At 35.3% G+C, this 25206-nt stretch overlaps 1 protein-coding gene across 20 annotated transcripts in view; it reads left to right on the top strand.

Annotated features, from left to right (window-relative positions):
* Positions 1-25206, top strand: part of LOC105499543 (phosphodiesterase 1A) — a 410818-nt gene that overhangs the window by 69750 nt on the left and 315862 nt on the right. For 2 of the 20 annotated variants that reach the window (XM_011772159.3, XM_011772161.3), the window contains exon 1: positions 23627-24172. The exons of 16 other annotated variants lie outside the window; for them this stretch is intronic. In XM_011772159.3, coding sequence (XP_011770461.1) covers positions 24120-24172 — 53 coding nt within the window. In that variant the 5' untranslated portion in view covers positions 23627-24119. Of the gene's footprint in view, positions 1-23620; positions 24173-25206 lie in introns of those variants that run through there. 2 more of the 20 variants (XM_071073014.1, XM_071073010.1) reach the window with 2 other exon arrangements.

The raw sequence follows: 25206 nt of genomic DNA, 5'->3' as shown, positions 1-25206 counted from the left end.
CCAAAGCATGGTTCTTTGGAAATATGAAAAAGAGAACAATAGCTTTAAAAGGAACGAGCCTGATTTGATCTTAGCCAGTCTTGATTTAATCAAACTGCAGGGAATTTTCATTGCCCTAGTAATGTTGGTTTTTTCTTTTTAATGAAAGCATTTTTGAGGATTAGCTTGATGTCATTGGTATATTGTTTCCTACCATAAGCCAGTAAATTCACTTTCATGGGCAAATGCTTGCATTTTGGCCTCTGGGCTAACTGAGGCACATGACATGAGGTGGAGTCATAAATTGGCCAGCCCTGAATTCCATTCATGGAAGATTTCATAGCTTGTTTTTTCAGTTGGAAACTTTCTGGCTCGATGTGGCACTTTATGTCTCCATTTCTTCCATTCTTTTCCTTTTTCCATTCTCTCTTTCTCTCTGGTTAGTAAATATTGGTAGTGTCACAGTCTTTTGAAAATGTGATATGTGCTTGATGGTGCTTTTGTTTCCTTCGGTATTGAATAAAAGAGAAGGCAGTTGGCAGTAGGAGTAAATAAGATAATACCAGTGGTAATAATGACGATAATGATTAAAAAGCCAACATTTATTGAGTGCCACTTGCTGTGTGCCGTGTTCTATGCTCAGAAATTAATATATTTCTATTATTTTATTTAATCTTGACAACAACCTAAAAATAATTTTAGCTAGCACATTTTATGTTATAGTATTATAAATGCTTTACATGGATGATCCAACTTGGTGTAATTTAGTTTGGTATAATAGCCAAAGTCTAATCATTAAAAAAATTTAAATTTAAATGCTACATATACTATAGAGGGGTCAAAATTCACTCTGATTCTCTTCGGTTATTAGGGCAGCCCTATGTAGTAGTAATTATTCTCAAGCCTATTTTAGTAATACGAAATCGAGGCAGAGAGATTTCAGAAAATTATCTGGTGGTCAAATTGCTAGTTAAGTAATGTAACCAACATTCAAATATGGGTCTCTTTCACATCTGATTTTATGAATACTAGGACTTTATGATTCTGTAGAATCATAGAAATATAAATAGAAATAAAGGTAAAAATGTGAAAGAATGAATGTTTAGTGTCTCTCAGAGAATGTGGAAAATAAGCCTGTATGGCATAAAAATCAGACAGAGGCACTTTCTCCTTTCAACCTGAAATGCTGTTGACAATATTTGAACTACAAACATCCTCCTTTGGTGAAGGAGTATAGGGAGAGGTAATGAGGTGAGGGAGGTTATTCTTATAGCCTTTCCTCATTTTTTCACTATTCATGATACAGAATGAATTTTTCCATGGAGCTGTTATTATGTCTTTCTCTTTCTTTCTTTCTTTCTTTCTTTCTTTCTTTCTTTCTTTCTTTCTTTCTTTCTTTCTTTCTTTCTTTCTTTCTTTCTTTCTTTCCTTCCTTCCTTCCTTCCTTCCTTCCTTCCTTCCTTCCTTCCTTCTTTCTTTCTCTTTCTTTCTTTTTTTCTTTCTTTCTTTCTTTTTCCTTCCTTTCTTCCTTCCTTTTTCTTTTTTTCATTTTTGGTTAAGTTGAGTTAATTGTCTTTTCATTTGCTTTTTCTTTTTTTAGTATATTTTTTTCTGGGTCAGCCTAGATATTTGGCAAGGATACATCTACATTTAGATAAGCTATCATTTGGTGATGCCTTTTATTCACAGGCTTATTACAAGGTTTGATAAGACTATCCTAAGAAGATTTAGAAGGATTTCCTGGGTTGTGTGTGTGTATGTGTGTGTTTGTGTGTGTGATGTGATCCTGTAGGTAGTACAATTCTGTAATCTCCAATAGTAATTATTTTAAATTTAAACATATATCTTTAAATATAGAGAAGAATCAATTTTAAATTTGTGGGCTAGAGGAAAAAGATATTGCTTTAGTATGTCTTGTGGTCTCAGTTTCCCCAGAGGAAAATAGAATCTGAACCAAATAATCTCTAGAGTACCTTTCCACAGCAACACCATAACTTATGTTTGTATCTGCTAAAAACAGAACCACAGTAGATTAAGACAACTCTGTAGTGTTAGTTTTTAAATAAAAAAGATCATTTAGATTTTATCCATCAAACTGCACTAAATTAAATCAATTTGGAACTCTGCTGAAAGTGAATACCTTTGTTAGTAGATAAAAATTGGCTGGCATGCACAGTCATTAGCAGTGGGTGATAGTTTTTTTGGATGTAGTGTGGAAAGAACAGGGAGCTGTTTTGGAATGCCTTTGAAGTTTTTTCTTTCAGTTCTAAATTTCTGAGATTCTTTACAATTTTCACAGAAGAATGGTCCATAACCCAACGTTTCTGTTGGGTTGTAAAATGTCGCATATACTTTTCAATTGTGGAGTTTCGGGGTATGTGTAAACCAGACTTCAAAAAGGGAAACATAAGTTGAAAGAAGAATTCAAAGGTAATTCTAAACTATAAGTCTTTAAAATCTGCTTTCAACATGAGAACAAAAAAAAAATCTAAATGATAAGGCTAAGCAAATGATGTGATTTTATTTGTTTATTGATTAGAAACGTATGCTCCAAAATGGTTTAAAATAAAGAAGAAAGGAGTGAGATAGGAAGGAAGGGAGAATGGAAGAAATAAAATCAAGTTACTGAGCACACCCAATGTGCCAAGCATGAGTGTTAGAATCTTGAAATGTTAGGAAAACCAAAGATTTGCAAATTAAAAGAAGGTTCACTGAGCTTATACTGTAGCACTAAAATGTTAAAAATGCAGCTTGTCATCATAAGGCATGACTGGGATCTGGGAAAACAGCAGTAACGTCAGGGTTGTGAAGCAGTATCACATAGTTAAGGAGACAAAACTAGAGCTCCAAGAAGTTTGTGTTCTAGCCCCATAATGTCAAAAAGTTGACCAATGTTTGTGCTCATCAGAAACATCTATATGACAGATTATGGATGAAACTCTGAAGTGCAAGCCTGTTTAAATAGTTTAGGCACAGTTCAAAGGGAGACATTTCATATTAATTAATTAATTAATTCAGAAATCACTTATTATCTGTAATGCACAGAAGCCTAGTAGCGAAATGTGTCATGGACATAAGAAACTATAATACATAATAGAAAGTGAGTCATGCCATAAGAAAGTATAGATAGATTTGTGGTTGTTCAGAGGGAAAGAGCAGAGAGCACCAGTGAAAATAAGGTTGAAAATATAGCCTTTGAGATGGTCTTTACAGGGTAGGCATGCGTGCCTCATAGAAGGAATCCCTTAGTCTCCAGGCCTACAACAACATCATCCTTACTGAAAGTGTGAGGACCTTGACTTTTTGGTGGTCTACAACCTGTTTCTTCTATTCCTCTTTACTTGTGGCATACATTGTCATCAGCAAAAAGGGCTCCTCATGAACTAAACTGGTAATCAGGAAGGTCACTGGAAAGTGTCAGAATTTGGCAAGAATGGGAAGTAGAGGGTCAGGTGTGTTCACAGTCTGGAAAATCTCTCAGTTCATTCTCATATGGTCTTATGTGGCCATATCCCAGCTTCATCTGCTTGGAAATGATTGCTCATAGATGACATGAGATATTAGGACATCAAAACCAAGTGCAACATTATCTAGGAATAATGAGGAACACGAAAATTTATAAAGGGAAATATAATAAAGTGATATGTAAAATATGAATAGAGTATATGTGTTTGTGTGTGTGTGTGTGTGTGTGAGAGTGAAAAAAAGTTCTCAAAGTAAACATTTTCCCAGAGGCCGTCCTTTTGAACCTAACGAACTTGTAAGCGTAATTCTAGAGTTTAATGTATAGATTAAAATGACAAAACAAAAGATTTTGTGCAGGTTTACTATGTATCAGGCATTTGTCTATGTGATCTATATATATTATCTCACTTAAAAAACACAGAAATCCTATATAGTGGTCATGATTCTTTTCCCTTCTTTGAAGATGAGGAAATTTAACCTTAACTATTTGAAATAATTTTCTGGGGATCACATACCTTGTTAGATGAGGAGCTGGGATTCCAACCAAACCAGAGTTCATGCTCTTTATTCTCTATCAGAGAAGGCTGCTTAATCATTGAAAGGCACATAAACTTAATATTTAATCATTTGAACTAAACAGTCCACATGTGTAATGTAGGTAAGTTAATTAACCAAACGTCAATATTAGCAAATCTGTTAATTGTTTTTTCCTTCATTTCCATTTACAAAGCAAATTTTCAATCTAAATACATGCTCTTTGCTTCAAAGCAAATATATATCTGTCCTCAGTTCTTAAGTCTGACATTTTAGACAGAGAATACTTAGTCTCAGTCAAGGTATGTTGTAGTAATCACTCCTGACCAAAACAGGAGACTGCACTCAATTTAACAAATGTTTAATAGCAGTAAAATTTATCTCCATCCTCTGACCTGATTTAATTTGGGGTAAACAGCATGCCTTTATGATGCCAATGGCTAAGATAAGTTTATCTTTGTCCTATGTTAATTGAACCTTGACTTCACTGGTATGCTGTTCTAACAGAGCTGAGTGGTCTACAATCTCTTCTAGGCAGGAGATGTGGTAATTGTGCATGCTTTTCATCTAGCCAGCATTTTAAGATACTACAAAATAACCCTTGGAAACCATTGCTAACGACTTTGCTTTTTAATTAATATATTCTGGCTATTATATTTAAAATCTTAATATACTGATAAAAGCCAAGATGGTGAAAACACAATGCCATCCCTATAATTTTCAATGAATCCAAAAAAGTGTACTTGGCATTTTTATCTTGCACATTAGCATTTTAAGTAGTGATAAATACTGAATATTCATGGCTCAGCATGTTACCTCATTTCTATCATAACTAATTGCCTAATGAGGTCCTTGACAATATTTAAATACCATGAAAAATATTTTTAAATGTCATGATTGAGGGTTAAAGAAAATACTTTTAGGAAGCATGTGCAGTTTTATGCCAACACACTAATCTTTAAAACAGCCCAAGTATTTTTAAGCTTCAATAATGGAAAAAACAACAATATTTGGCGGGAATGAAACCGGAAATGTTTAAATTGGTATTGCCTTAGGCAGAAACTTATCCAAATAATAATATTAAAAGCTATATAGTATTTCAGCTCTTAACATTGCCTAAATCATTGAATTATATTCTTGTGTTATGTATTTTCCTCTTTTGTATAGCTTTCACATTGAAGCTAATTTAATTTTTATTGGCATAAAATATTTTCCTTTCAACTCCCAGATCAGCTGTCTAAAACAATATTTATCAGTTTCAACTCTCCTGAAGGAAATCACCGACATCCATGGAACCTAGAAAAAATAATCCTGTTTAGAAGCAAAACAATGTCGTTTGAGTCAATGTCAAATGGGAAAATGGAATGTTTATTTTGAGGTGATAGCTCAAGGCATAAACTATTTACTCTAAATGATTTGTTTTACTGTTGTTTTTCTATCAATAAAAAGCTGACTTTAGGCTTATATTAACCCTGTTGAGATCTTGATATCTATATTTAGAAGAAAGTTCCTTTATAATTCCTCATTGTCTTTTGGAAATATTTATATTTCTGTATTTTCAGTAAATGGTGTTAGGAAGTAAAACTTCTTTTCTTTTTGCCTGCATAAGGCTTAAATGCCGAGAAAAATATGATCAATCACTTTCCAGAAGATATAAACTCATTTAGTCACACTGAATGCTCGACCACATTATGCATTTCCAAACATAATTATAGTGTGGCTCAACATGATCTAAAATTCCATTTTCTACAGCCAATAAAAACAATTTCTGGCCCAGATCCAAAGTATGCCAAGTTTAACTTGTGTATCTCAGGACTGTTTTAGCATATGAAACCCCAGAGGATTAGCTATCTTTTCCACTCTTTTTCCTTGTTCTATTCAAAAAGAAGAATAAGAGTACTAAATTAAGTACTGAAATACATTGTTTTGGGAAACATAAGTTATTCAGCTACATATGCATGCAAGTGTGGATAGATGGAGATTTCTTTTTTAGTGGATAATGATATGTAGAAGCTAAGGTCTTGGTGCTAGGTATGCCCATGGCTACTGAGCTGTCATTATTTCTAAGCCTTCTCAGAGGTCTGAGCAAGAAAGAGAGAGAGAAAGAGATATATATCTATGTAGATATATAGATACATAGATTTCTCTTCAAACTCAAAATTCATAAGTAGCATTTTCCTCAAGTACAATATAGATATACATTTATTAATTGCCAAACTACTTTATACAAGATAGTATTAAAGAAAAGTGTGGAATACAAAAATGAGTTATTCCCTCAATACTGTACAAAATAAGACAGGAAAGTTATAGTTCATGATTAATGAAAAGAAGTTAAGTGCTATTGTAATCATGCTACAGATGATTTGAAACTGGAAGTAAACATACACAGCCACAAAGAAGGGACATCTGTCTCAGATTTGACTCTCAAGGAAGACTTCTAGAAGCAAGACATACCCATACTGAGGGTTAAACATTAAGCCAGAAATGGCTGGGGGAAGAATTTGAAGGAAGCATATTCTAGGCAAAGGAACTAAAACTTCTTGGAGGGAAAAATATAGTGATTTAGGTGAACTGAAAGTCATCCAATATTGCCAAAGCCTGGACTGTGTGTCTATTTAGTGAAGGAGTGGGTGGTGAGATTTTGAGAGACCTAGCCTATATTAGGCTGTTCTCACACTGCTGTGCATAACTACCTGAGACCAGTTAGAATGGCGATCATTAAAAAGTCAGGAAACAGCAGGTGCTGGAGAGGATGTGGAGAAATAGGAACACTTTTACACTGTTGGTGGGACTGTAAACTAGTTCAACCACCTTGGAAAATAGTGTGGCGATTCCTCAAGGATCTAGAACTAGAAATACCATTTGACCCAGCCATTCCATTACTGGGTATATGCCCAAAGGATTATAAATCATGCTGCTATAAAGACACATGCACGCGTATGTTTATTGCAGCACTATTCACAATAGCAAAGACTTGGAACCAACCCAAATGTTCATCAATGATAGACTGGATTAAGGAAATGTGGCACATACACGCCATGGAATACTATGTGGCTATAAAAAAGGATGAGTTCATGTCCTTTGTAGGGACATGGATGCAGCTGGAAACCCTAATTCTCAGCAAACTATCATAAGAACAGAAAACCAAACACCGCATATTCTCAGTCACAGGTGGGATTTGAACAATGAGAGCACTTGGACACAGGAAGGGGAACATCACACACCGGGGCCTGTTGTGGGGTGGGGAGGGGGAGGGATAGCATTAGGAGATATACCTAATGTAAATGACGAGTTAATGGGTGCGGAACACCAACATGGCACATGTATACATATGTAATGAACCTGCACATTGTGCACATGGACCGTAGAACATAAAGTATAATAAAAAAAAAAAAAAAGAAAAGGAAAAAAAAGAAAAAGAAAAAAGAAGTTTGGCCGGGTGCAGTGGCTCATGCCTGAAATCCCAGCATTTTGGGAGGCCAAGGCGGGCAGATCACCTGAGGTCAGGAGTTCAAGACCAGCCTGACCAACATGGAGAAACCTTGTCTCTACTAAAAATACAAAATTAGCCGGGCGTGGTGGCACATGCCTGTAATCCCAGCTACTTGGGAGGCTAAGGCAGGAGAATTGCTTGAATCCAGAAGGCGGGGGTTTGTGAGCCAAGATCACGCCATTAAACTCAAGCCTGGGCAACAAGAGTGAAACTCTGTCTCAAAAATAAAAAAAATTAAATAAAAAGAAAAAAGAAATAAAAGAAGTTTAATTGACTCACAGTTGCACAGGTTGTAGAGGAGGCATGACTGGGGAGGCCTTAAGAAACACAATCGTGGTGAAAGGTGAAGGGGAAGCAAGCACATCTTCGCATGTTGACAGGAGAGAGAGAAAGCAAAAGAGGAAGTGTCACACACTTTTAAACCATCATATATGAGAACTCACTCACTATTTCGAGACCAGCAAGGGGGAGATCTGCCCCCATGATCCAATAACCTCCCACCAGGAACCTCCTCCAGCAATGAGAATTACAATTCAACCTGAGATTTGAGTGGGGACACAGAGCCAAACCACATCATAGCCAAACTATATTTTATATATATATATGTGATTTATGAAGCTTAAATATAGTATATAATATTTTATGTAATGTAAATTAAACAGTTTGACCATCTTAAGGGCATCTGGCAGCCACCGAAAAATTTTTAAGCAAATAAGAGTTCTATGCTTAAGGAGTTCTTTTAGTTGATTCTCAAAGATAATGTGTGTATACGTAATTATTATCCAAGGTAGAAAGTTTTATATGTCCTAGGAAAATTAGAAAAACAATGGTATGTGAGTTGAGTTGTATGATTGATTCTACTTGAAGAATTCAGGTAAACCTTAGAAGGGGGATTTACCTGAACCCCCTTCAGGGTGAAGGGGGAAGATTTTGGTTGGGCTTAATACTCAACATATTCACTGATTACCCATCTTACTTATTATTGATTGTTTTGTTTTGTTTGTAAATCACTATAAATAGAGACAATACACAGATGTCATTCTCCCAAAGTTGTTAACCTTGCTTCCGAAATATGGCATCACAAAGTTTTGATGTAGCAAAATTTATTGTAAGATATAACATTTCAAGATAATGCTAAATTATACATTTCCTTTGACCTTTTAAAATCTATAATTTCCATATGATTTAAAAATTAAAGTTGCAACTAGTTTTTAAACAATTTTCAAATGTAATATAATTTTAAAGTTGCAAGAATAGTACAAGGAACTCCAGGAACAATTGTTTATGTTTTGCCCCATTTATCATTGTCTTTTATTCTCTTTATTCATGTATAATTAAACATGCATATAAATATGAAGTTTATTATATGACTAGAATCAAATTAAATATGTATTACATAATGCATATAATTTTTATCACACCTTTGCACATATAGAGCACAATTGAAATCAAAGAATTTAATACAGATAAAATGCTGTTTAATCTGCAGTTCTTTTTTAAGTTTTGTCTTTGTCCCAATAATCTTTTATATCTATGTAATTCCTAATGTATAAGCAAATCTAAGATGATACATTGCATTTAGTTGTCAGTTCTCTTGGGTCTTTTAATTTGGAATGGTTCTTCAACCTTTCCTTGTGTTTTTTGACCTTGACATTTTTAGAGTACAGGCCAATTATTTATAGACTTTCCCTCACTTTGGTTATGTTTGGTATTTCCACCAAAAGAATTAGACATTTTTATTTCTACTAAAATGAGTTGACTTGTTTTTGTGATATTGGGTCAGAAGGTACATAATTAATCCTAGTTTGTCCTAATAGTGATGCAATACCAGTAATATTCCCATTTTTAATTTTTTGAATTAATTAGAAATTATAGAATGACATTTTGAGACTGTATAAATATCCTGCTTCCTTCTCACCAAATTTTCACTCAATGGTTTTACTATTCACTGGTTTTCTAGCTCTATCATTCCTTTGGTATTTATCAGTTGGTGTTTTCCAATAGGAAGACCTTTATTCCTAATGTATTCATTCATTCATTTTTATCAGTAATGACTCATGGATTCTGATTTTATTCAGTGGGCAATAAGACATAAAACATTGCTATCATTATTTATTTAGATGCTCAAATTGTCCTAGATTTGATAAATGAAGTCTCTTCAAGCTCATTCGCATGTTCTTTTGATATGCTCCCATAATTCTTTGAACGCATCCTTACTTTCTAGTGTGATGTATTCCAGATTTATCTTGCACTTTCTCTCTCCTCAGCCCTGGATTCAGCCTGTTTTATAAAGAATCTTGATCACTTTTAGTAGCATATCATATATAGAAACTAACATGTGCTAAGTGTGCTAATTGCTACTGTTGTGTCGTTTCTTGCTCCTCTCACTGGACATAGCTAGGGTTGTATATATTATATTTATAAAACCTATGGTTTATACCAGTACCTCTAACTTCTAGCCAATGCCATAGTACCTATTTTAGTTCTTCCCCTTTCCATATGTGAAATTCCATCTCCAATTATGAGCCACCTGACTCCTATTATCCTCAATATTCTTTTGCTCAAATTAATAGATTTGTATATATACAATGATTATATATAAAAATAAATTTATGGAGAAGAATAAACATGCTGATATGGTTTGGCTTTGTCCCCACCCAAATCTCACCTTGAATTGTGATAATCCCCACGTGTCAAAGATGGGGCCAGGTGGAGGTAATTGAATCATGGGGTTGGTTTCGCCCATACAGTTCTCGTGTAGTGAATAAGTCCCATGAGAGCTGATGGGTTTTATAAATTGGAGTTCTACACAAGCCATTTTGCCTGCTGCCATGTAAGATGACCCTTGGCTCTTCCTTTGTCTTCTGCCATGATTATGACGACTCCCCAGCCATGTGGAACTGTGAGTCCATTAAACCTCTTTCCTTTATAAATCTCCCAGTCTAAGGTATGTCTTTATTAGTAGCACGAGAATGGACTAGTACACATACATTAATATCCAAAAAAGTTTTGTGGTAAGGGGAAAAATAAACTGAAGGAAGACTGTTATTATTCAATGTTTAGGCATACAAAAAGCTACAGTAATTAAACCAGTTTGGTGCTTGAGCAGAAAAATCAGCAGAAAAGAAGAGAAATAAAGCAAAAAATCCCCATGAAAATTAAATATACAATAAAAGTAACATTTTAACGTAGAAGAGAAAATAAAGAATATTTTAAACCCATAATATTGGTATAATACGCATTTTGGATAATTTGGAAAAATCCAATTTTAATATTGAAAATATGCCTTAAGTTTTATGTACTGTTAATTCATTTCTCAATAGAAAGGTATTTTATTTAGAATATATCTTGTTTTAATAATGCAGAAATATGTCAAGCATTTATTATTTCTTTTTCATAAATGAAAACACAATAGGCATTTACTGCAGTTGAGTGGAAGTATATGATGTCTGCGTATAGTCAGGAAGAATAGATAGCTATGTGGTATGATTTAAAGGCATGCCTATAACTAAATAGCATCCCATTGATCTGCCACAGTTACTTTCAGTTAGAGTTTTTGATAATTGTGTTCCAGAATGTAATAAGAAGAATTTGTCATCTCCTAATATATTAGCAGATTTCATTTCTTCCTCGGGTCTGCTGGCTCAGAGTACCATTTTGAGCCAATGAAACACAGAATACGCGAGTTTGTATAGAAATCAGAATGGGAAGAAAATATGTAGACTATTAACCCTAGATGATTGCTTCAGTTTGAGACTTGAACTTCCAGAAATTAAATGAGAGCACTGGGATTCTGGAAATGAATCCTGAAAGGAAGAGGAGGATATATGAGATAATCTGTGTTTGCTTAAATTATATGCTCTGGGACAACAGTGTCACCCTTTCTACATATACCATAACCAGAAAAGATTATACAAGTGAATTCCAACTGAGGAAGATACAATTAGGGCAACTTTTCTTTTGGTTTATATTTCTGTTGTGTTCCTATACATGTCCTCCCAAAAGAAGAAATATCCTCAGAAACTTTAAATCAAGGCATTAAAAGTAGAAAACAACAACTTCCTCAAAGTAAAATATTGTCATGTAAACAGATAGTCATATGTACTTTTTCTGTGACTTCAAATATTTGTACAGTTAGCCCATATCTTCCTTTCATATTTATTTCCATAGAAACAATTAACTGAAGTGCTTGTTTTGTGTGCCTAATCAGAAGAATTCTCCCAACCTTAAAGGTTTTCTTGGTTTCAGAACTTTTTGTCTTACTGAATATGGAATTGTTCCAGCACAGAAACTGCCTTAATTAAGGCCACCAGTGACTTCCATGCTGCCAACTTTACTGGAAATGTTTAGTGGACATGTTCCACGAATCTCTCTGACTGCTCTGCAGCTTTGGTACCAGTGACATCTTTCTTCCACTCAATGTCCTCTCCGCTTCTGTTGTAGGACAAACTTCTCCTCCTGACTCCCAATTCTCTCTGACATCTTTGCTGAATACTCTTCCCTGCCCATCTCCTCAATTGCCAGAGTTTTGTTCTTGGGACTTTTCTTTTGTAATCTAAATTTTCTCTCTGAGCAAGGCCATCCACATTCATAATTTTATATTTTATATAAAATTATATAAATTATATATAATATATTATTATATAAATTATATATATAATTTTATATAAATTATATAAAATTCCCCCACATTTTATCTCCATAATGGTCTTCTTTCCTCTTTCATCACACTACCCCCCTGCACCATTCAAATATCTAATTGCCTATTAAATATCTTCACTTGAACCATCTTTTGGCATCACAAACTCAGTATGTGTCACCAGTAAACTTACTACTATGCTTCTTTCTTCTTATTACCAACCTGGGTTTTCTTACACCATCCTCCCAGATAACAAACGAGAAATCTCATTATTATCTTAGAATCCTTTTTCTTTTTCATTCAGTACACCTTATTGTGTACTACATTAATATCTCTTGAATACACTCTTGTTTGCAATTAATGCCTTTGCCTTACTTCAGGCCACAGTCATCTTTCACCTAGACTACTATAACATGCTTTTTACTGATATCCCTGTACCCATACTTGTAATCCTCAAAAATATTTTCTATACTTTTCAGTGAGATCTTCCAAAACTGCAAAGTAGAAGGTATCATTTCTCTGATGGTAGCCCACTAGTGGCTCCCCATTGCCTATTGGATATAGTCTCAGCTCTTCAGTATAATTCAGTCTCTATAATTTTTCAGATTCATCTCCTGTAATTTCTCCTCATATTTTTACCTTTAAGTCACGCCAGGATACCTTCCTGAATACTATGGCATTTCATGCTTCTGCATTATTTTCTACCATTTTTTGACTGAACTTTCTTTCCCTACATTGTATTTCCAGTAAATAATTTTCCCTTGATGAACTTCCAAGCGCTGGCTAAACCTTGCTACAACAGCACAATTTCCTCTGTGAGTCTTCCTTTCTCTCCCTTCTTTGCCTCTTTTGTTCCTTTTGTTTTATGAATGCACTTCCTTATTGTACTAAAATTACTTTTAAAAATAGATTATCTTTCAAAATTTAAAAATTAAAACCAAAATTTACCTTTCAATATGCCTTAGAAGTGGCCCCATTGGAGACCAACAGAGGACTTCTTAGTAAGCTGAACACAGCCAGTTTTCCCTCCATTCTTGGAGCAGATTGTTGTTTTTTGATTGTGTATTGATAATAACAATCAATACTTGGTATAAGATAAATAACTTGGTATAAGAAGTCTCTATCTTTAAGTACAGGTAGTGTTCAACAAGATGAAATGCTCATATTATGAGAGGTCTTAAATTTGGAGATCAGGGGAACAGTAGATTTACTTTTACCAGCTCAGGGATACTTGAGAGGTAAGTGCTCTCTGAGAGGAAAAATAAGAGGAATTTTGTAATGGCTAGGAGGGTGAATAACTTGACCTTGAAAATCCCTTCAGATTCCAGAAGTCTGTGATTCTATTTATAACAAATAACTCATTACCTCAAGGTCAAAAAATTGATGTTCATGAACTATACTGAATGTGTACATTCAAAACAACAGCATTGTTCTGTATTTGCAGAACAACCAAGAGAAGTAAGTTCAGAATCTCCATAAACTTAAGGTAAGAATTAGTTAATAATATACTTGATGTTTATCACTGGAAAAGAAAATTATTTATGAAACAGAGCAAAAGAAAAGAATGAAGATAAAAATATAAAATGATTGTAAGAAACAGAAAGAATCAAAGTGAATCATATTAGATGGACCCAACCCTACAAGTAATTAAAGCACTAGTAATTAATTCTGTGGACTCTGGTGAAAAGCAGTCCCAGGTTCAAATCTTTGCTTTGTCAGTCCCAGCTGTACAATATTAGCTATCTCTAAAATTAGATACTAATATTGTCCCATATTGTCATCTGGGGAATTCAGTGTAATAGGTTCTGTAGAATCCTCGGTGGTGCCTGGTACATATGTGCTCTGTAATGGCAACAGCTCTTTTATTGGATATAGGGGCTAGGTAATCTCATAAGTAACTCTGAGCCTTACAAGTCTATGAATGGAGCCTGTCTAGCCTTTTCAGTGAAGGTGAAATATCTTATGAAGTGATTTAGAAAAAAAGTAGAGAATTTTTTTTTTTTTTTTTGAGAGGGAGTCTTGCTCTGTCGCCCAGGCTGGAGTGCTGTGGTGCAATCTCGGCTCACTGCAAGCTCTGGTTCCCGGGTTCACACCATTCTCCTGCCTCAGCCTCCCAAGAAACTGGGACTACAGGCGCCCGCTACCATGCCCAGCTAATTTTTTGTATTTTTTAGTAGAGACGGAATTTCACCATGTTAGCCAGGATGGGTTCTATCTCCTGACCTCGTGATCCACCCGCCTCGGCCTCCCAAAGTGCTGGGATTACAGGCGTGAGGCACTGTGCCCGGTCTAAAGGTAGAGAATTTTAACTAATCAATTAATTCTTTTTACAATTTGAATGGCTGCAAACATGATTTCAAAGAGATAATTACCTTACAGACATACCTTTGTGTTGGAGACCCATTCTGCATGTTGGGGATATATATCACAACTTCATTTGCAAATTTAGTAATGATTTTTTTCCCCAAGAGTTTCTCAGTGATGTTTTGACCAGAAATTTTGTTTATACACTTTTATTCGAGGAAGATTATACAGCAAACAAATGGCAAAATTTGAACTTTAAAGCCTCCAAATATTTAGTCTTCTGCTTTTCATGGTTCATTGATCCATCCACATGCAAGGCTTGTATTGTGAGATTCACCCAAACCAGATAAATGTGTCTCTGAAATCAAGTCTCAATTCCTGCTAGAATTCAACTTAATTTAAATCATCAGAGAATTATAATTTTAAAAATATGGTTGGCCAAGGTGCTTTTTTCTTTCAGGCTGCTATTAAAACTAACAATATGATCATGGAGAGGCAGTGCAATATGTTAGTCAGAACAAAGATGTCAGCATCAGAAAGACTGCATTCAAAACCTATTACTGTAATAGACCAACTATACAGTCTTTGGCAAATTATATAACTTTTCTAAAGTCTAGTTGTCTTGAGTGTGAAATGAAGATATGATATTCTACCTTTCAGGTGTGTTATGTAGAATTAACTGAAACAGGGCATATAAAGTATAGTACCTGACACATAGTAAATGACTGCCAAACACATCCCAACTTTCCTCCCTCCACATTTTCCATTGGGTCATGTAGAGAAAAGAGCAGATGAGGGAAAATTATTATTTTCTAGTACCATAGAGCAAGATGAAGGTTCATAGTGTTGAAAAAGATGCAGCATTTCTAAGATAGACTTGATTTCCAGTATTCTATTCTGGTATTAAGCCATGCAATGATGATGCAGTAAATAATGTGTCCAGTATGGGGCTTAGGAAAGCACTACTGACCAGTTTAAATCCTATATGGAATTTGAATTTTAAATTTAATAAAATAAAAGTATTAAAAAATGGTAACTATGGCATGTCGTAGAACAGTTAATGGTAATGATACATTGATATTCAAAAGAAGATAGTAATTCCAAAGATGAGATTGCCAAGGATAGATTATTACAGTGCACTTGGGGTGGAGGGAGTATTCTGTAGAAGCAAAGAGAAAAGCTGAAACTAGAATGAATTTTTTAGGGAGTGAGGGTACAAATACATGTGGTATTTATTAGGTAATAAGGGTTGTAACCTATATCTATACATTTGGGTTATTTACACAGAACCTTACCAAACACACTATTGGAAGTCTGGCAAAGTAAGTGGATGCTTCTACTCAGTCAGTATGAGTCATGATTAAATCTATTGCTGTCTAATTCTCAAAGCTTAGAGAAGTCAATAGGTTAGCATTTAGAAATTTTCCGTTACTGACATTGATTCAATTCATTTCTTGGTTGTAGCTCTGCACATTTATTCATAAGCATTACTGAAAGCTTAAGCAGACTTAAAAAATTACTAATCCAATTTAGCATCATATTGAAGCCAAACTTAAAATATGGAGGAAAGCAGGTAAGGACGACTCAATATTGAAGTTAGGTTGTTGATTTAGTGATGGACTTCATAGTTTCAGAGAAGCTAACCAAGTCTCAGTATGCAGCTACTTTTGAACAGCTTTCCACTGACTGAAGAATTGCAGATAAGAATATCTTTGGCATATTTGGGGAGTAAACCTCTGAATCACATGCTTTTAAACTTTGATATCACATGGATCACTTCCCTAATTACAGCCCCTCTTTTTATGTGATGGTGTGAGCTTCTGTAACTCTGTAGGTGAATGCCGCATGAGTGACACCACAGTTTCACCCACCATGTGCACTCGAAATCATGTATTATTGCATGACACTTAGGGCTTATGAAACACTCTGCTTGCTCTTCTTATCCTGCTTGTTGAATATCTATTCATCCCTCAAGCCCCTGTTCAGCCATCTCCTTTTTAGACCTCTGACTCAAGAGAATTTTATATTAAGGAGACTTGTTTTTGCAATGTTCCTTTAACTGCCTACTATACAAAAGCCATTTCCTTTAATAGTAGATTTATATATTGGTTGATTACACACTGAGCAATGGATGTTTGGCTATGAGAATCTGTTTTAAATTATTTCCTTTGTTGTTGTTGTTGTTGTTGTTGTCGATGTTTTCATAGAATGTTACACTACTTATAGGAAGGCTTTTGACGGGCAGCACTTAAGGCTGTCAGAACTGGTGGGAGTGCTAATTGGAGCCAATCAAACTTTAACTGATCTGCTTCTACACTTCAGTGACAAAGAGGAATTTCTTCTACTTTTGACGTAGAAATCCTTGTTTCTGATGGATTTAACTGACCAGAGAGTTAGCCAATTTGGGGAACAGCTTTTCTTTGTCATTAGAAACTATAAATATGAACTTTATTATTAATTAACCTAAGAAAATAATAATTCTGGTGTATTTTGTTATTGAATTTGTGGTCAATAAACTGAGTCTGATACACAAGTCAAGGGAATCTAGTATAAAGCTACTGAATGAATAGAAAATTTTCCCCTGAGATAGAAAACATTTCTGGTGAGGTTGAGAACCATTTTCAAAGTGATTGTCAGTTGTATTGTTAATTTTACAATTCTCTTTTGCTGTGGTTTGAATGTGTCCTCTCCAAAATTCAGGTGATTTCAGTGTGGTAGTAGACGTAGGGACTTTTTCGAGGGGATTAGGCCAGGAGGGCTGCTCCCCACTTAATGGGATTAAGGCCCTTTCAGGGAAAAAAAAAAAAAAAAAAAAAAAAGGCTTCATTTTCAATTAGCTTTCCTTTCTGCCTTCTGCCTATTTGAGGATGTAGCAAAAAGGCCCTCACTAAACCAGAGGCTGACACCTTGATATTGAACTTCCCAGCTTCTATAATTGTGAGGAAATGAATTTCTGTTCTTTATAAATGACCTAGTCTCAAGTATTCTGTTACAGCAGCACAACATGGACTAAGATGCCATTGTATTTGCTCTCATTTGTGTAAAGCTCCAGATTTGAAGAAGTGTAATGGCAAATATGAAACACGAATGTAAGTTTTACGAAATGTTTTGAAACATTGCAAGAGATCAGTGAGTCTATTTTTAGGGTCTTACAGTCACATATATGAGAAAAATATATTTTTGGTATAACTTGATTAGGTTTATTTTTATAGTAGTCAGGGTAAATTACATGTTCTGATATTTTCCTCAGTTATTGCATCCTGCAGAATGGATTTATTCATGCATTGAACAGATACATTTGTGAATAAAAAATTAAACAGATGATGATGCACACAGATTATGGTACTTGCTGAGGGAGGAAAAAAGTGCAGGTACAGGTACATGAAATTAAAATAGGGTTATCAGGAGTCACATCTCTGAAGAGGGACACTGCAATGATATCTGAGCAATGAGCAGGATGAAAAGCATTTCAAACACAAGGAACAGTATTTACAGAAGAGGCAGGATAAGAGCGTGAAGTGTTCAAGGCACAAAATGCCAGCACAGCTAGTGGGGAATGATCCAAAGGTCAGGGTTTTGACATGAGAGCTACAAGTACATGAGGACTGTATCAGGCAGAACGTGGATGTTGTGGTATGCTGTCCTCATTAAGCACCCAGTGAAATGAGTAAGAAAGCTTCATCATATATGGGGATAATATCTTTGTCTCTCTTCCATTTTGATGTGTATGACCAGAAGCACAGGTGTGGACCAGTTTTGAAAACCTAAATGGAAATTTTGAGCCCCTTTAAGACAATATTTCTGAAAGCCAGACTTTGTTCACACCAAAAATTATTTCTCAAATCCTTGAAGCTCTACCTGATATACATGATCAAGGCCTGTAGACTTGAACATTGGGTCTGTTATAGATGGATGAAAGGCATACAAGAGATAAATTAAGATATTTTCTCCCTCATAGGATAGGAAAAGCATCTCTTCTGCCCTGATGAATTATAGAAAAGGGAACCCCCAATGGAAGGTGTTTTGTGCAAATGGTCAAAGTATTTGGACTTCTTTCCTATAAGCTGAAATCCCAGAGGAGGAGCAGGTTTGGTTGAAAGTGAAAAGCTAAAGCAGAGTGGATTTTGCTGTGATTTAGTGAGTTAGCTATGACAGAGTAGAAATGGAGGTATGGTGTGGCCAATCCTAAGTCCTCAGTACCTGTGTGGGGTGGAGGCTCAGGAAGTTCTGTTAGCCCTGTGAGGATGTCAAAAGCTAGCTGAGATGGGGCAGTCTATCTGTCATGAGCCTGCTGTGACCACAGCAAGAGGCTAGGGGGTCCTAGACAGATGCCAAGGGTTTAATAGCCTCAATAGAGATCCAAGTGAAGGGTGTGGATGAGACTTAGAGGACATTGAAGCAGCAAGGAAGGCTGAGATTGACTCAATCCATGACAAAGGACCAAGGTTCCCAAACTAAGGCAATTGACCAGAGAAGCCATGAATTTTAGCTGTAGATGTGTGCAGGAAACCAAGTGACAAGACAGACAAGGGACATAGTTGCAGAGACCAGAGGACACAAAGGAGATCAGGGACCTGCAGGTTTGGGGCTGAGACCACCTCTTTCCTGCCACCACAAGGTCATAGAAACCCACTTCCTTATAAACTCAGGTGTCTCCTTGAAGAAAAACAATGGGCTGGAGGAAATATGAAAGATTACACATTTAACAGATATGACTGAGTTTTTAGAAAAGGAATATGTATTTATATAAAAAGATGATGAGATAGCATTAATGATCACTTTGTTCATGTATTCGTTCCCTTAACAAATAACCAGTGAGCGTGTTTTATATACCATGTACAGGGAATACAACAGACACTAATCCCTGACTTTCCAGAGCTTAGTGAGGGTAGTTCCGGATTGAAGCTACAAGGAAAACAACAACAACAAAAAGCAACAGCTCAATAAAAAAAAAAGATGCTGTAACTTATTTTCATGTTTGAGTAATGTGCTGTATTTTTAATCCTACGACAATGGAGATGAAAAGTATTCCAGTGGTATGCATGACCTTGTTGTGGTTAAGGAAAGTTAAAAATGACTATAGAGTTTATTCTTGCTTGGACACTAAATTTAAAGAACTTGACATTTTATCATAGGGTTAGTCAGAGAGTCACAGAATTTTAGAGCTGGAAAGGATCTTAGAGGTCATCTGGTCCAACCTCTTAGTTTGACTAGTGAAGAAACTGACTAGGGAGTTGAAGGGAAACTTGCCGCTAAAGCTGGGGTTTAAATATATGTTCTTTGACTTTAGTCTAGGGATCTTTATAATAGAACAGAACTTTCATTCATATCTTAGCAGGAGATAATCTATAAGCCTGTTCAATTCACCTTGGTATCAAGTGAATCAGGGCCCTTTGGAAGTGTTTCTAGGGCTGGTGTTTATAGGTATTGGGAACATAATTGGCGATGTTATGACACTTGAGTAGGGCAGGCGGTTAGAAGAAGAACAGAAACTCTCTAGAGTGGTTAGTTATTTCTTCTCCCAATAGAATGTTAAACACAGCCCAGAAAGATCCTGAGTGACCCCAGAGACAGAGTGCTTGCCAAGATGACAGTCTACTGTGAGGAGTAAAAGCTTGGGCTCAGGAATGAGACATCTTAGTTCAAATCCCAGCTCTATCATGTATCTACTACTTCTTAGTCAGTTGTAAAACTTGTAGCAAGAAATGTGTTATAAAGAATGAACAAAATGCTGAAAGTTGTGAATGACTTACCTTGGAAGGATAAGTCAGATTTAAGTTATTTCAAAAATGATTCTACTCTCACTCACTTATATGCAGTAGTTTTTCCTCTAGAGGTAAAGGGGTAGAGTTATGGTTAGTTTTTGAGGAAGAATTTACACCCTGCCATTTATCTCATGGTATAGTTGACCAAGTGGTGTTCCACTTTATTGACGTGATATTTCTAGTTATGACAAATGAAAACTATAGTAGTGTTTGCATTTAATGCCCATGTTTTGCTTTTCATGATTTTAGCAAGACCTTGGAACTTTTCTGGGAGAGGATCACATGTACACTTCATCTTTCATGTATGATATATCAAAAAAAGAGAAAAGATTGGCAACAACTAAACTGGAGTTTAGGTGTGTGAGGTACTCTAATCATACACAAGCCTAGCTTTAATTTTGGTGAATGGTAGAGAAGGAAGAGTAAAAGAAGCAGTGTTGTGTTTTTTTTAAATTAAGATAATATCATATATGTGTCATGATAAAACCTAAAATGCCATCTAATCCTTTCTTTCTTGCATTTTCTTTTCCCTCCTGCACTTAATTTAAAGCTCATTAAAATATATAACTTGTAACATTGTGTTGAATTAAATGTTGTTTAACAAAAAGAACACACATGTGGTCTCACGTGCTATTTGACTAGACTTACATGGTTAAACTGAGAACCTGCAGACCCATGCATTTTCCAGTGCTTGGGATGGCATAATATCAAATGACCTTTTTGCCATTGCATGCTTTGGCGCTTGTGTATTACAAACACAGTCAGACAATAACAATGAAGGAAATTAGGCAAAGAAAAGCTTACCTTTTGTCCATGATGCTTAATGGAAAATACCACGACACTCTTAGGGTCCTTTTGGTTGGAAAGGTTACATGGGTTAATCTATGCGTTTTGTCACACAAAATGAGTTGGTTAGATGGAATTCTTGGTGTGTTTCAGCTGAGTGTTTTAGCAAATTAACATATTTATTGAGCACCAGTTAGGACAGTTTCTAACAGCACTGAGTTGGGTAGGGTATGTGTGTGAATGTGTTAGACAAAGTCAGCCTGACTTTGTTTTTCCACAACAGGAAAAATAAAAACACCTTTTCTGACCCCCCCTCAGGAAAAAAACTATTCATAATAAATTATAGTCTATTGTATAAGAGACTTGGCCTTTTTATGTATGCATATATTTTAGTATTTTGCACACTACAGTTGTGTTATTGTAGGGAATATATTTTTGTAATTTAATTAATAATCATGCAATCTTTCTGTCTTATTGAATACTACATTAAAGTTGAATAAGTTGATAAAGTCAACTTCTTTCCAACGTTAAATTTAAATGTTCTTTGAGAAAAAGCTAATAAAAACATTTAAGAAATACATATTTTTCTTCGTGCCCAGTGAATATTTAATTTACTGGTGTCATCTGAATGCTCTATAGGATCTAAGATTGGTTTTAAATATAGTGCTTTCCATAAAGTGAATCTAAACTTTCTAACGTAATCACAGAAAAAAAAAATATATATATATATAAACCTAAGGTAATGAAGTATGTTATGGATTTCCCGTGATTAACAACTTTCAGATTCTTCAGCTGGTAATCAAGCCTTTGGGCTTCAAGTTATATTGCATACTTGCTTGCCATTTGAACTGTACCTTGGCTAGATGTTTATTAGTATTTGTCTTGAGTTCCCTCCATTGTGTTCATGTAGAAATTGTGTCACATTTCCAATTCAAAAGAAGACAAAATGAAAGTTGATTTTTAAAAGTTGATGGGCTAATTATTTTCTTGAATTGTCCCTCAGGAGGAATATTTATGCTATATTAATGGTAATATAGGTAAACCATGACTACAGAAATTGAATACTACCCACAAATGCAAAAACCCTTCCAGAAGACCTGTACAATGTGTTATTACTTATGTGCTTTTCTAAATACAAAGAAAGCCAAAGCATATGGTAATAATAAAGCATCTGCTTCAAAAGTCTGCATCTAAATTTGTTTATAGATGGTCTGTGTATTTAACTGCTATATAGCACACATGTGAATTTATCATTGGATACTTATTGATCATAAAGAGAACAGTGGCATAGATGTCATTATATAACTATGTAATATCTGTATAAATATGTTATATATAATATAAAATCATCTTTTTATTTATAGCTTCCTTATTTATTTATAATGGTACATAATAAGTGTAGCTTTTTAAGTATCAGGCGTCATAACTTCTATGACAGTTTCTTGGCAAGATGCAGACTAATCATATTTAGAAATAACATGATAGTACCATTAAAGCTGGAAGGAAATATAGAATTCAATTAATACTATAATTTCATTTTACAAAGAAGAAGATGGGCTCAGACAGGTCAAGAAATTTGCCTTCAATGGCCCGGCATATTTACAATAGAACTAGGACTAGAACCCATTTATTTTATTTTTAGTTTAATGCTCTCAGACTGATTACATTTCCTAGTTTGGATTAGAACGGCTCAATAAAATCCATGATTCCCTTATAACTCTCTTCTGCTTCCTTATCTCTCCTCAGGGAGGAAAATAGAAAGGTGATCTTTCTCCCTGTAAGTATTTGGAGAGTGCCAATAACTACAGATTGTATCCTCCTTCGTGACATTTGATCTTTATTTTTATGGATCATTCAACTGAAGGCATGCACGTTACTCATTTCCCCCTCTTATTACATGCATATATTTAAAACATTCTAATCATGCTTTGAAATGATTTAGTTTATTACAAATCTCTGATCTGGAATCTTATGACATTATTGACTGAACAGGAGCTTTGTCAGTGATTCAGATACAGGAAGGTCTCCAAAATAAGTTACATTAAAATACGAGCATTCCCTTTATCTGGAACTAGAATAAGAGTTCCACAGTGTAAATCTGTCTTCTAAAAGAAAACAATTTTTAATATCATTTATTTTCAGTTGTTCACAAATTCTTTTATACCTACTTTGCTTTCCTTTTACTTTTAGAAATCCAAATTTCATCATATAATATATAAACCATAGGCTCCCGGGCACTGTGGAGGGACTTTTTGTTAAAAAAGCATGTGGCTGTGTGTGTGTGTTTCCATCTCTTTTTTGCAAGAGATATTTCCTCTTAGTTGGAAAGCCACATTTGGGTACAGACATCTGGGTATAATGTCACCAGTAGAAATTAGCATTTTTTGTTTTTCTAACTTTTGAAGCTCTGGTCAGCTTCACATGGGCTTCTATCAGTTGATATGGCATCTTCAACTTCAGCCAAGAGGAGGCTATTAGATTACAAGTGCTAAAAATGATGAGTCGTCTCCACACTTCAGCCAGCATGAATGCAAGCAAGATTGTAAAATAATTATAATCTGAAGCAGAGCCAGCCATGCAACCCCAGCCTATCTTTCTTCATTAATTTGTATACAGTTCTTATTTCAAGAGAACAAACTTTCAGAGGGTACTCACATGGGGCTGCTGAACCAGCTGTACAACTTTTATTTTGAAGAAAAAAAGTTGAGCCTCAGAACAGTCTGTTTTAAAGACAGGGAGGGACTTAGCCTTTCGGAGCTTGACCAGCATGTGGAAGGAGAGCTCTCATGGCTGCAATAACTTAGGGCGTTTCTACCTGGATGACACTGGGGCAGGAAGTTTTCTGTTTGTTTTGTTCTGTTTCGGAGGGTCCCGTGCACTTCTCTTGCCTGGATCAACGTGACTCTTGGTGGTTTTTGCACACCCTGCTCTGTGGGGGAGTGCCCCAACGTGCCTGTCTTATGTGGCCTCTATGGACACACTGCTCAGCTGGCAGAGAGCAGGGAAGTTTTCTCCCAGCACCCAAAAAGAGAAAGAGGAAACTACTTTTTCTTTCTGGGCTCCTTGCAGCACAATAGATCAGAATAAGCTTCCACATTTCCTCTCTGGAGTTTCTGGAGTGGTTTCCAGGAAGAAGTTAAACCTTCACCTTTAAATGGATGACCATGTCACAATCAGGAAGAAACATCTCCAAAGACCCATCTTTAGGTAAGTAATGCTGCATCCCAGGTGGCTTTAGGGCTGTCAGGAAAAATAGTTTCTCCCTTCATCCTTAATTTGAGGTCTGCCACTAATCAAGAGCAATCAAGAGTGCTTAAAGTTTAACTTCAGGCATACCAAGGGAGCCTTTTGATTTTTCATTTTCTGAAACTTTGTGTACAAACTCTTATCAACTCCTGAAAATACATTTAAAAAACATCTTAACTATTCAAGCACATAAATGACATAGTACTGGAAAAACTTTGGAAACGTTATGCAATCTGTAGCTGTTTCTGTGGGCTGTTGCACAGCCCTCTAAATAGGAAACGTTGTGCTTAGTTCTTTCAACTGATTATAGGCAAGAGCAGTGTTTCAGTGCTGTGAATACTACACCTTTCAGGAGTTAAGTGTCAGGAGATAAATTTGAACTTGATAGCTACTTTACTAGAGTGCACATTTTACAACTTGTTCAGGAATATCAGACCAGCAGTTAAACAACAGGGTGATAGGAAAAAATTTACACTGTGGTGGAATCTATGACCAGGCGAAATGTAGATACAGTGTAATGGATTGAGCTAAAGTTTAATTTTGGAGGGAGGTACACCCTTTCTCTAAGAAAGCAGCTGTTTCTTCATTGACTCTTTAATTCTGGATTCTTTAGTTACCTATTATGTACTTTAGAATTTATAATAAAAAATTAGTCATTTAAAAGTATCTAGAAATTGAACACTATTTTTTGCACCTTAAAACAGAAGATTTTTAAGAAAGTCAGTTATATATCAGTTTTGTTCTTTCCACAAAATAATATTATAAATAAAGCAGAGATACTACATGTTAGCAATGTTAAAGTCAAGTTGCAACCACTGGTTTTGGTCTGGAATTAAATACAGGATGATAAAACGTATGAGCAAAATTTCTCTGTGGTTTCTACATAATGAATGAGTAGACCTCGAGGAATATAATTATATAAAATGTGGCCATTTTTATGTATTGATTAAACATTAGTACTGAATTATTAATAGCAGCATTATACTTTTGTAATG

The sequence above is a fragment of the Macaca nemestrina genome, chromosome 11 (genome assembly GCF_043159975.1).
Source record: "Macaca nemestrina isolate mMacNem1 chromosome 11, mMacNem.hap1, whole genome shotgun sequence".
NCBI lineage: Eukaryota > Metazoa > Chordata > Mammalia > Primates > Cercopithecidae > Macaca > Macaca nemestrina.
This window is presented reverse-complemented; position numbering and strand designations above follow the sequence as displayed.